This window comes from Aedes aegypti, chromosome 3 (assembly GCF_002204515.2).
Source record: "Aedes aegypti strain LVP_AGWG chromosome 3, AaegL5.0 Primary Assembly, whole genome shotgun sequence".
In the NCBI taxonomy this organism is placed as follows: Eukaryota; Metazoa; Arthropoda; class Insecta; order Diptera; family Culicidae; genus Aedes; species Aedes aegypti.
In genome coordinates this window covers 259995179-260007913 of record NC_035109.1, presented here as the reverse complement: position 1 = coordinate 260007913, position 12735 = coordinate 259995179, and the positions used below count along the sequence as shown (strand labels likewise).

Here is a 12735-nt window from a genome sequence, read left to right as displayed (position 1 = left end):
GAAAACATACAGACTTTGATATTATACACATCAAAAACATAACTTTGACATAGGTGTTTGTTTGTAAAGCAGCTAAAATTGATTGGGTTCAATTTTTAGCTCGCACGGGTTCATATTTTTGAACAGAACAATGTTCAAGCTTACTTGATCAAAACAAAATGAACTGGAACGCGAACTGAACGCGTTCAAATGCATCACTTAATGCAAGTTATCTTTCTTGCTTTCTTCCAAGAAGTGTGGAAGATACAACGCAACAGTTCGATTGCTCAAGAGGCTCCACGAGGAAAACGGTGGACCTAGGGGACCGGCTAGCTACCAATTGAGGCAAGGTGCAAGCGGTAATAATGGGCTTAACTCAAACTCAACTCAATACGAATAATTCATCAGAATGTGATATTTGCTGCATTTATGCTCGGAAACAATTCTCTCGTTCACATTCCTTAAAGCTAGAGTACCTGCTTAGCTACTATGAACTCATCAGCTTCGTTGGGGGCCCCGTACCATGGCTGCATGCACGAAGAACTACAGCCGTCGCACTATGCACACGTACAGCATACGTGGTTGCAAGATTGTTGCATTGATGCACCACTAATGTCGTACCAGGCTGTTGCGCTGGATTGTTGCAGTGTGATTGTCGCAGAGGTGTCCAATCCGATCTTGTCGCACACGGTGTTGATGTCTCCCGAAGCGATCGTGTCGCACTAATGCCATGCAATCGTCGCAACAAAGTAATGATGTCACTCCTCTCCTCTCCTCTTTGCGTAGATCCTGCTCATGCAGCCTCCCGCAGCGGTCGTCTCAAGGGCGCGGAAAAGTGCATGCAGTGAGAGAGACAGAGCGCCCTGTCCGGTCTTCACGTGCCAGATTGGACTGCAAACAAAAAGGCCCTCTTTTGAGGTTGTCACATGTTAGCTGGAACTGTGAAATCACCAGAATCCCTGTATCCATACCTGGTTTTGAAGGCCTTCTGTTCGTATATATTTCGTCCGGATAAACGTGGTTTAATTGTAATTAGCAATGGGCTGAAATTGAGTGACCATGTTGATGATGTAGGTTACTAATCATGAACCTCGTTATCTTGGTTTTGGGCCCGGAGCTCTATGATCTCGATTCGCTCAACGAATTGTCCGTCTGTGTGCGTTTGAAATGCAAATATCAAATGCGGGAACACCAAATGCGGTAAGATTTTCCTCAAATAATGCGATGTCATATATAGATTTTTCTTGCTTGGTCGGCGGCGATTTAGATAATCGTTGCTACGTGTCCTTTGATTGTTTTGTTTTACCGCATTTGGAGCACATTTGGTGAAGATTTGCACCTCAAATGCAAACAGCAATACATGCGAGGAGAGCTAAATGTTCGTATTAGTGCTACGTTATGTAGAAAGGAGGACTTTTATGTTACCACTGTAACCTGCGTGTCAAATCCAGACCCTTCGGAGGCATACGCGGTTTACGTACTAGACGCGGGTCTTTCTAAGGGTAAAATAAGGTCGTTAGAGTTGATTCCTTACATGGCATCATTAGAGATATCACCTTCTCAATTGATGTTGTGGATTTTGTTGTCAATTTCACTTGATTCTAACCACCATGTTCTTTATAGAAGGAGGAGACGGAGGGTGAGGAGATAGAACAGCGGTATTAGCCTCCAGAAACGCGGAAGTTCTTTCAGAAGCTTAACACGACTCGCGATGGCATCGGGCCGTGAGCCGAGATGTGCAGGGAAAAGGATGGGAGCATTTTGACGGACGAACGAACGTAAAGTGTTCGAAAGATGTAAGCAGCACTTAGACGAACACTCGAATGGTGGTTAGAGCACAGGCAATAAAGGTCGAGACAAATTCGTCGGTACTGCGAGCAACGGAAACCATCCAGCCCCCACTTTAAGGGAGATTAAGGATGCCGTTCACCAGCTCAAGAACAATAAGGCTGCTGGTAAGGATGGTATCGGAGCCGAACTCATAAAGATTGGTCTGGTGAGACAGGCCATTTGTCTGCACCAGCTGATAGGCACAATTCGAAAAACAACAGCTACCGGAGGAGTGGAAGGGACGAATGATATGCCCCATCTACAAGAAGGATGACAAAATGGATTGTAAGAATTTTCTCGTGATATCCATCCTAAATGCGGCCTACAAAGTGTTATTCCAGATCATTTGCCGTCGTCTGTCACCTGTAGTTAACAAGTACGTGAGAAGTTATCAAGCCGGCTTCGCTAATGGCCGATCGAAAACAGACCTGATCATTGCTTTACGGCAAATCATCAAAAAATGTCGTGAATACCAGGTCCCAACGCGAATCTATGACAAAAGGTCGAAGGACAAAAGGTCGAATGACAAAAGGTCGAATGGACAAAATTTCGAATGGACAAAAGGTCGAAGGGACAAAAGGTCGAATGGACAAAAGGTCGAATGGACGAAAGGTCCAAATGGTACCGTTGAAAGGATTATCGTACACACAGTTGCTAACATTTTAATCACAAATTACTCCCTTCTCATCTGAAGTTTTTCCTTCCTTTTAATGATAGCTGTTCTTCAGAACTATCGTTCGAAGCAATAATTTGTATTAATGCTATTATTTTCCAAACAAAAGATTCATTTTCTGAATGCTATTATTTTCCAAACAAAAGATTCATTTTCTGAATGTCGGTTGTTATTATTTTGATACTGCAAAGCACAAATGGACAAAAGGTCGAATGGACAAAAAGTCGAATAGACAAAAAAACGAATGACAAAAAAGGTCGAATAGACAAAAGGTCGAATGGACAAAAGGTCAAATGACAAAAAAGGTCGAATGGACAACAATTAAGGAAGAACAAAAGGCTATACTCTTTAGATAAAAAAGCAAGTTATCACAAGCGCTACACCTAAAATAGACGCGAAGAAAACGCGCATATTTTCAGAAAGACCATACTAAGGGAGGTTCAATTTCGAATGGTCAACGATCTTGTCGGGGTGAAATTTTGTTATACTTTTCAGATCGTAGTGGATCCAGAGTTACTGTGTACGTGCTGTAGTCTTATGTGCAAGAGCCACATTCCTTTCATGTTCACCCGTGCACTGTACATTTTGAGACCTATGTTAGTGTTCCTCACTTGTTTTAGGGTGATTTTCCAATGCGTCTCCGCTTCGTCACATGCGTTGTTCAAAAACAGCACGTGCTAGCACAATAATAGATGTGAAAACAAAATTTTAAAACTAGAATCGAAATTGAAGCTTCCGAATCGCGCGTCTTCGATCGTATCATGTAGATCATCTAGACACTTGCATAATAAGGTAAAAATAGCTGTAGAGACTCTTCGTTACTGAGCAGTTGTTTTATAACTTGGATACCGATGGCGAGGGTAGCACCGAGCAACGCATGTGTTGAATCTTCCCTAGCGTGCGCTTTCAGAATATTTGTGAACCTAGCGCAGCACACTACGATTCTGATGCGTTGAAAGGCGGTTTGGTAGGAGACTCGTAAGTTCATTTATGTTCTCCTGGTAATTATGTAACTCTAAGTGCATCGAGGTGCATGCCACTCCATGTGCTATGTGTTGGGATGCCAAGTGCTGGAATGCAGTAACTGCAGCTGTCATTCAGATTATACTGGATTTTTCTCCTAACGGTTCGGGTTGCATATCATCTCCTAATAAAAAGCATGATGCACAAATGCAAAAATGATCAAATTATCAGAAAAACTCTCAGTAAATGCTAGTGTAGCTGAGAAGCAGGCTCTACCCTAGTTAGGACCTAATTCCAGAAAAAGCATGTTTATTTTTCCCTGATGCTAATTCAAATCAGTCGAGAACAACAGTCAGAAAAAACTCCAATGCATAGCCCTAAAACAACAAAACTTCAAAAGAGGGAAAATCTTTTGTTAGAAATTAAATTTAAATGCTCATAAACACTGTAAAGCATGAAGAACAGCCGATATTTATAAGAAGGCAACATACCAACTGAAAAAAAAATACAGGCAAGATGTAAATGTGAAATCTATAAAGAACAGTCAATGTATAAAAGAAAGAATAATCGTCGATACAAGTGTCTACAACAGTATAAAATCACTATAATGTCTAACTCCAAAAGAACAGCCAATGTTTCAGAAAGGACAAATCTCTATTGAAAATAAATCAAATAAAAAGCTAATAATAATTACTTTGTGCCTTGGAGTATCAAAATAATAACAACCGACATTCCGAAAATGAATCTTTTGTTTGGAAAATAATAGCATTCAGAAAATGAATCTTTTGTTTGGAAAATAATAGCATTAATACAAATTATTGCTTCGAACGATAGTTCTGAAGAACAGCTATCATTAAAAGGAAGGAAAAACTTCAGATGAGAAGGGAGTAATTTGTGATTAAAATGTTAGCAACAGTGTGTACGATAATCCTTTCAACGGTACCATTTGGACCTTTCGTCCATTCGACCTTTTGTCCATTCGACCTTTTGTCCATTCGACCTTTTTTTTTCATTCGACCTTTTGTCCATTCGACCTTTTGTCCATTCGACCTTTTGTCCCTTCGACCTTTTGTCCATTCGACCTTTTGTCCTTCGACCTTTTGTCATTCGACCTTCTGTCCTTCGACCTTTAGTCCTACAACCCCCAACGCATCACTTATTCATCTATTTTAAGGCGGTGTACGATAGTAACGACCGCGTAGAGCTATGCAAAATCATGGACGAGAACAGTTTTCCCGGGAAGCTCACAAGACTGATAAGAGCAAAAATGGATGATGTTTAAAGTTTTGTGAAGATTTCAAGTGAACATTCCATTTCGTTTAAATTCCGCCAGGGACTACGGAAAGCCGATGGGTGCCTATTGTTCAAAATTGCGCTAAAGATGTTATGAGGGTACGATTTTCATGAGATTCAGTCAATTTGTTTGCTTCGCGGATGATATTGATATTGTCGGCCAAACATTGAATGCACATCACATACATCAGGTTTCATAATACCGGGCTCAGGATCGAAACTTGATAGAGCATCCACGGTAACTTGAACGCTTTATTGAAATTTCGTCGTGTTGTATAAGCAGCCGTTTAAGCCGAAAACTTGATCATGTGGTCTCTCACTGATGGTGACCAATCGACCAACGCTAACAGCTGCCTGGTTATTAAAGACCCAAACGCAATGATAGCGAAACAGCAACGGAAAGTGGAACCGGTTTGTCAGCATGATTTATAACATGCATGTCGACTCAGTGTTGGTTTACTTTAGCTCGTTGACAGCTCAGTCGAGATGGTGTGATTCATGCTGACGAACCGGTTCCGCTATCATTGCGTTTGGGCCTTAAGGTCTGTGGTGTTGAAAATTTGAGATTTGGTTCCGATTTTTTGTTCACCTTATATTAGAGTCAACCATACCTAAGTAACATTGGTAGCTGAATAACAACTTATTTAGCTGAAATCTTGTTTTACATTCTACCCTAATAAATATTGTTTTTGATTCAGAACCTTTTCTTAAGATGAAGATGAGTATCTTTTTTACCTTACACTAGTTCAACACTTCGGCTTTGATTCAGTTTCTCCTTTATTAGCTCTGTAAAACTAATTCGAAGTTAAATCGTCAATTTTTTATTTTTCATTGTTTTGCTTTAAACCTAAAAGTAGAATTTGTGGTATATTATATAACAGTTTATTGAACTTTAATAATTATTCCATGAAACATTATGTATCATATTTAACACATTTTTTTCATGACTGCCGAATATGTCATAACCATTTTACTAACAAACCCATTCCTCTCGACCATCTCCCGCAGAACTGAACGCCACCGACGGTAACAGCGCCAGCGCCCTGCCGGACCAGATGCGGACCACGTCCGGCCTAATAGTGACCCTGGTGACCATTTTACTCATCTTTACGTCGACGCTTTTGTAGACGAACTTCAAGCAGTACACCGAGGGCGAGATTCGTGATCGGTATTTGCATATACATTTTGTCCATAGATAAGCAACAAGACGCTCTTTCACAGTGGCAAACTAAGGAACATGGTGGAGCGATGTGGATGTGGAAACCGAACTTCCTGAATGTGTGTGTTCGAAATGTGAGTGTTTGTAAGGAAGAAAATGCGACACGTCAGTTAGGTTGAAAAAAATTGTGTGTAGATATCGTTGAGGATTCGCGTCGTGTTGTGTTGCACGAAACCCGAAGTGGATTGAGAAGATTGTTAGATGGGCCTATGTATTGTCCAAAGATTCGTACTTTTAGATTGCGATGTGGCCTTCGTTTCGAATGTTAATGGAAAAAATATGCATTTGGGAATTGGATCTATGACAAAAGGTCAAACGTCGAAAGGACATAAGGCTGAACGGCAAAATTTCAAAAGAAAGGGACAAAGGTCAGAAACTATCTTTCAAAGAAGAAGAAAAAAATGTTTGTTGATTGGTCATCAGCAGCGAGTGCTTCAAGTTTTCAGCGCGAACAGTTGCCTAATTCTCTAGATTTGTGCTTTTGAACTTCGAGGTTTGTTTTCGATGCATCTACATATAAAAAGCTTACTAAAACAGAAATAAATGGATCTTCTATCGGTATTTTTGTCTTGCTGATCGTTTGTTTTATATCCTTGAAAATATTCCTATCTGTTCAACGATTCCACAAACTAATAATTGAACTGCATAGGATGGAATTGGGTTGAAAAGGTCTGAAGGCAGCCATTTTCTACAAAAAATCCTTTATATTTGAAAGAAGTTGAATTATTTCACCAATATTCAGAATTTCGTCCAAACTTTGATGATTAAATAATCTACACAAATCATCTGAATTGTAGCCATGTGCAAATGCTTTATTAAATCTGAAAGTTTATGATTGCATGTCACTATCTTATCAAAAATGATTTATATGATACAACATAAAAAATAAGTATTTTTAACTCGACAAATTTCTACAGATAAGGTATCGATTGTTTCATATGTTTTTGCTATGTATGCTATGTGCCGTAATTATTTCATATGTTTTTGTTATGTATATATCAGTCATGTGACTCGAAGGCCGGATCAGCTGGAAGAATTACCTAATAATTTGTTGATTTTTTGAAGAAAAAGTACATCTGCTTAACTTTTTATGAATACTGATTTGACAGAAATAAATAAATAGATATCAAACGACCGTGACATTCGAAACGAAAGCCGGATTTTCTCCTATCTTTAACAAAAATCCCAAAGCGTGTAAATCAGCCAACCAAAGCTCTGTCTTCTGTAGTCATACGTGTAAGTGTTGAATTGTGCTAATGTTTCTTTTCAAAAACCATTACCACGTAGTGTTTAAGTTTAACGCAGTCATTGTTTAATCGTCACTTGTAAGATTTCACTGTTTGTTTTCAACCTTTGATACCAAAGCTACCAAAGTAGGAAGTAAACTCTATTCCCCCGATACCAAAAATACACTACCAAATAACTACCAACACACTAAAAGGGTACGAAACGCTAAATAGTCATTCGGAAGTAAGTAGTTGAATGTTTTTATATAGATTTTTTATATTTGTACAACGGAACTCATCTCATCAATCTGTCTACCACCAGAAGAGATCTGTTTTTAGGTGTTACCAAGTAAACGACAACACTCATTCTGAAACGCGCGTAACGAAAGCATACATGAAGATGATGACAACTGACATATACAGAAAAAAATATGTGAGCGAAAACACAATTAAGAAAGTATTTTATGACGAAAGGAAAAATATGATGCCTTATGAAATATATATAAACGACAAGTTTTTTTATGCCACTCGAGCATTGCGAGCCGGGATAAAATGCATGAACGATATTACCAAGAAAAAAATGATTACTATTTAGGTAAGGCGCGCTGATAATTTTCAAAAAGTTGTCACGCTCAGTGTTCTAAATCGATGCGAAAACGAGGAGAGGAAACATTACTAACTTGAAGAACAAAACAGAACATATGCAACTATATATAGTCATAAATTTATATATTTAAAATTAGATTAAGCAAAAAATCGAAATGAAAAAGTCACATTTAGCGAATCGCCTGTTCAATCGGAATAAAATGCAACCAGCTCTAGATATGTAAAAGAAAGGTAAAATATTACTTATTTTTTCGGTTTTTGTACAGAGATAGCAGTGGAACAAACATTGTCGAAATAAAAACAAACGAGCGATACTCGAAGCAAACTGATGAGTGCTTTGCTTTAGTTTTGATGACATTTCCTTTTAATCGATCTCTAATTTCAGAATGTTATCGCAGCTCTTTCATTGTCAGTCTGGAATGGTACTCTTTTGGTGGCCTATAACACACAGGTTCCCATGTTCTCTTTCACTGCATGTAGTTAGCGTATGAGTGGGCTTCCACCAAATCACCGAGCTTCGCCTGGTTCCCTGCTGTTATATTATTATCGCAATATTTTGTTTCCGAAATTACTAAGTTACTAGTTACTAGCCTGCTTAAGTGAGTCACTTTATGTGTACGTATAAAAGCACAAATTTTGATCGATGGCTTTTCGACGGTTATGTGTCAACAGAAATTATCCCTGCGCTAACATTGACTGTGACTACACTGAAACAAGCATTAAAGTAATGAGAACCTTTAACAAGCTTTTAAATTTACTATTCCAATCACTATTGAGATATCACGAACGCTTTTTATTTGCGTTTTGTTACCTCTCCATCCAACCGTATCGATAGTCATGCGGTTAGCGTTCGTGCTTGACCATTTCCAGATCCTCGGTTCTATTCTTGCAAGGTTTTAACCATGAAATAGTATTTTTTACTGTTGAAATGGTGCCATGGTAAAATTGAGTGCACAAAATATTTGAAATAAAGGCGAATTTAGTCTGCACAAATCAAGTGGCGTTGTGTATTTAATTAAACCCTCTGATATAGGATTTACAACTGCAACTCTGTTCTCAGTGTAGATTTTCCAAAGTTCCCGGGAAACGGGAAATAAATTTTTTATTTGCTGGGATCCCGGGAAATCCTTAGACGTGAAAATAAAGCAAATTTGTTGCAATTTTTGTTACAAATTCTCCGGGAATCGCTGTAGACATTTTCTGCAAGGAATAGACAAGAATTTTCTTAAGCAATTCCTTTTCAGTAGCAAATTAGCCTATAGAGACGACAGGCTGTATTTGACGCTTCGTGACAGCGGAATCTGGCTGCATATGACTTGAAGTTTCTCCTCTTCGCGAGTCTCGAGTCTCAGGTGAAACTGCGCCCAATACTTCCGTCATCAACAATTACGGTACCGACGCCCGCCACATCACAACCTAGCAGGGTTCTGAATTTTCGTATCAATGATGCAAAATCTACCATTTTTCGCACGGCAGGAGAATGCTTTTTTGCTTTCTCACGGGAACATCTTTTTTCGCTCACACTTATTTTCCTTGGAGTTACGAGGGAGGATAACCGAAATTCATTCCATTCTGGGGATAATTTCCTTTTCCCTCTATCATATTTTCTCTCACCAACTTATCCCGAGAATAATCACCAAGTGGATAAACAAAAATTGGTGCCAGCGACGGGATTCGAAACCACGATATTTAAAAAAACAATCGCAATGCGTGCACGCTAACCATGCTACCACATCGACTTGATGAAGAGGGATGTTAATTTGGTGTACAAAAGCAAATGCTGCTGGTGGCGATGAACACAGGAAAAGTTCTCCATGGATAGGATAAGAGAAAATAAACTTCCCACAGCTGTGAAAGTGCGCGAGAATGAGTGAGAATCAGGATCCTTGCAACCTAGCGATGACGCCACCGCACAGTGGTCCAGATTAAAAAAAAAAACATGGCAGAAATTCTCCATTGCCAATGTTTTATTATTTAAGCTATTAAAAGTTTATTGGAATATGATTTAGGGTTGACGGTTTTGTTTTGGGCACAGTCACAATATTTTGGTCGTAGGAAAAAATTCTAACTAAATTGCTGTTTTTCATTCACTTTTTGCCTCTCATCTTTTCAAAAAACTAACGTTTAGGCAAATTTAGGCAAGAGGAATCTTCTTTAATCCATTCCTAAATCTTGAGAGCGCTTTTGAGCTGAATATATCCGGGGAGTGGCTAGAAGCGATTTGTAGAGTATAAAGAAGATGTTATTAGAACATTGGACAAAACATTTGCAACTTTTTCGATTTTCCATACAAAATGACCAACTTTGGTAAGCTAGATCTCAGTTATTTATGGACCGATTTGAATGAAATTTGCACAGAACATCAGATATATTTTGAGTTTGAACATATATTTTTGAATTATTTTTCTAATCACGAGTTTATAAATTATAACGGTTTATCTAAATTTTCGACGAAAAATTCAAAATTATTCATCTCAAAATCTGATAGCCCTACACAAAAACTGTCTTCAGCGAACTTGTTCATCTCGTTGAAATCTACAACTTTGCTGAAGATATCAAGCTATTCCTTCAATATGTTTAGTTATGTCATTTATAAAAACTATTAGGGTACATCCCTATGGGGTTGTACGAACTGGTGACGTAGGACCACAATGGTTAATTTAACTGAATTTGATGTCGTTCTTGTTGCTCGTTTTGACTTCATATTGTTTTCAGTGCTCGAAACTTTCGTAAATATTTATGCATATAACGATTTGCCAAGTGTACGTTTAATCATGTCCCAAATATACATTATCTTTATCCGAAGAATTCGTCATATTAATCTATAAAAATGTGAAATTTCACTTCAGGTTGTACGATCATTTTGAAATTATAATAGTAACCTCCTATGAAATATATGGTAGCATTGGAAAGAACAGTAGTGATTGTGGCTTGTTCAGCATGCTGAAGCAAAATCTAAGTAATTCCAATTAAAGAATATTTAACAACAATGTATCTATAGGAAGTTATTCGAGGATTATAATGAAAGCTTCAGTCATCGCATTGTTGATCTTATGGTTTGAGAGAAATATTATTCGGATGCTGTCATAGATGAATCGCACTACAGGATGTTATCAGTTGATTGCCATGGTTAAACGAAGAATCCCCAACGCAAGTGTAGAAATTTGTATAAGTTGTAAAAATTTGCTTATAAGACGAACCAGTTGAATATTTCGTGGTGTGGATGGCACACATCAGCAACAGGTATTAGATCAAACGGCTGAAGTTGAAATCTGAAAACGTAGCTTAAGTTTGAAATCTTGAGCGATACCACAAGCCGGACGCTCGATTTGTCTAATAATAGTAGTAATGATGCCTAACGGGCTTGATTCTTGACAGCACCACAGATGAGTTTATCACGAGCCAAAATTTCATAAACCAGATGCTGATCAACAGCTCAGTAGGCTTCTGGCTACGAGGTGCTCTTCGCTAAGCAGGTTCGGAGGAGCTCTTACCAGCTCGAAAGCGAAAATGGAATGAAACCGAATCCGGCGAAGGAAGCATGCTTTAAACCCTTAGATTAGCAGATGATGCTCCTCCCATTCGTGCTCTTCTCTTCTAGTCGACCAATCTGGAAAATGGGTATGTGCCAATAATGTGTTGGGCTTAGAATTGCTTAAAAATTGCGAAAAATTATAATGCGTGGGAAATTGATCAAACATGAATAGTTGGAATGCTTGAAATTTACTAAATATTCTCTAGTTAGCTATTGATAATCAATAGTTTTCTTTAGTATGAAGGTGAATTTCTGATTAATGGGTGCCAAAATGATGAAAATTGTTCAATCAGAATTTCTCTTGAAAACCATTCTAATGTCGCAATTTTGTTACATGTGATAATTTTCATAATCGGAATGCTCCCATAAAATATGGCAAATCAATGACACTATTGGAAATACACTCTAGTTTACAATCGTTGTGAAATGTTGAGCACTCACCCCGACGGCACAGCAGCAGCGTCCAAGAATAGTCTCAAATTGTCGTGCCATCAATTAATCATGACTAATTAAATTTTGTACAAAACTGCTGTGAGATTGATTGAGGAATATAAGATGTAATAAGTTCGGAAATATTATTCTTTCAACTTTTTTCCACAAATTTTATGGCCCTGACAAGGGCCGATGGCTTTCTTAGCCTCGATACGGTCACAGATAAATAGCACTGCGGGATGTTATCAGTTGATTGCCATGGTCAAACGGGGAATTTGCTTATACGACGAACCAGCTGAATGGTTCGTGACGTGGATGGCGCACAACAGCAACGGGTTGTGGATTCCCTGGAACAAGTCTAAATCCGGAAACGATGCTCACTCTTGAAATCTTGAGCGATTTCACCACTCCGACGCTCGATTAGCAGCATCTCCTCGGATCAGCAACTCTGAGGGCTTCTGGTTCCTAACGGGCTTGCTTCTTGACCACCGATCACGAGTCGAAATCTGGGAGCGCGGATAAATTTGTGGCGGCGATGACGATGGCTTGGACGCTTCTCCGAGCATCAGTAGTTCGCCGCTCGGAGAAGCGCCCAAGCCATCGTCATCGCCGCCGCAAATCAATTTTGCGTCTTCCTCTTCCGACGACACAAATTGGACTGTGACGCGGGTGCAAAAGCAAAGCGAGAATGACTCGCCCGATCGTGTTCACAGTCCGACCTCAAAAAGAAGACTGAGGGAAGAAGCAGGGACCCGTTTGCTTTTATAGTGGGAAGCGATACCGTCGAAAAATGCTCGAACGTGATTGGTTGGATAAGAAAGGGGTCAACATTTATCCAATTTTCAATAGTTAAACAACAAAATTCACTTATCGTATATATTACTTACGATGCGTAGATACATTTCTGATCGAATGATACTAAAATCGTAATAATTGGTTCATAAGCAACTGAGTTATTAACGTTCAAAATCTCCCCTAA

General features: G+C 38.9%; 1 protein-coding gene across 7 annotated transcripts in view; it reads left to right on the top strand.

Moving 5' to 3' along the window:
- LOC5571100 overlaps positions 1-6282 on the top strand; it is a 399425-nt gene extending 393143 nt beyond the window's left edge. For all 7 annotated transcript variants that reach the window (XM_021855273.1, XM_021855271.1, XM_021855274.1 and 4 more), the window contains one exon: positions 5747-6282. In XM_021855273.1, coding sequence (XP_021710965.1) covers positions 5747-5865 — 119 coding nt within the window. In that variant the 3' untranslated portion in view covers positions 5866-6282. The remainder of the gene's footprint in view (positions 1-5746) is intronic.
- Positions 6283-12735: the final 6453 nt, after the last annotated feature.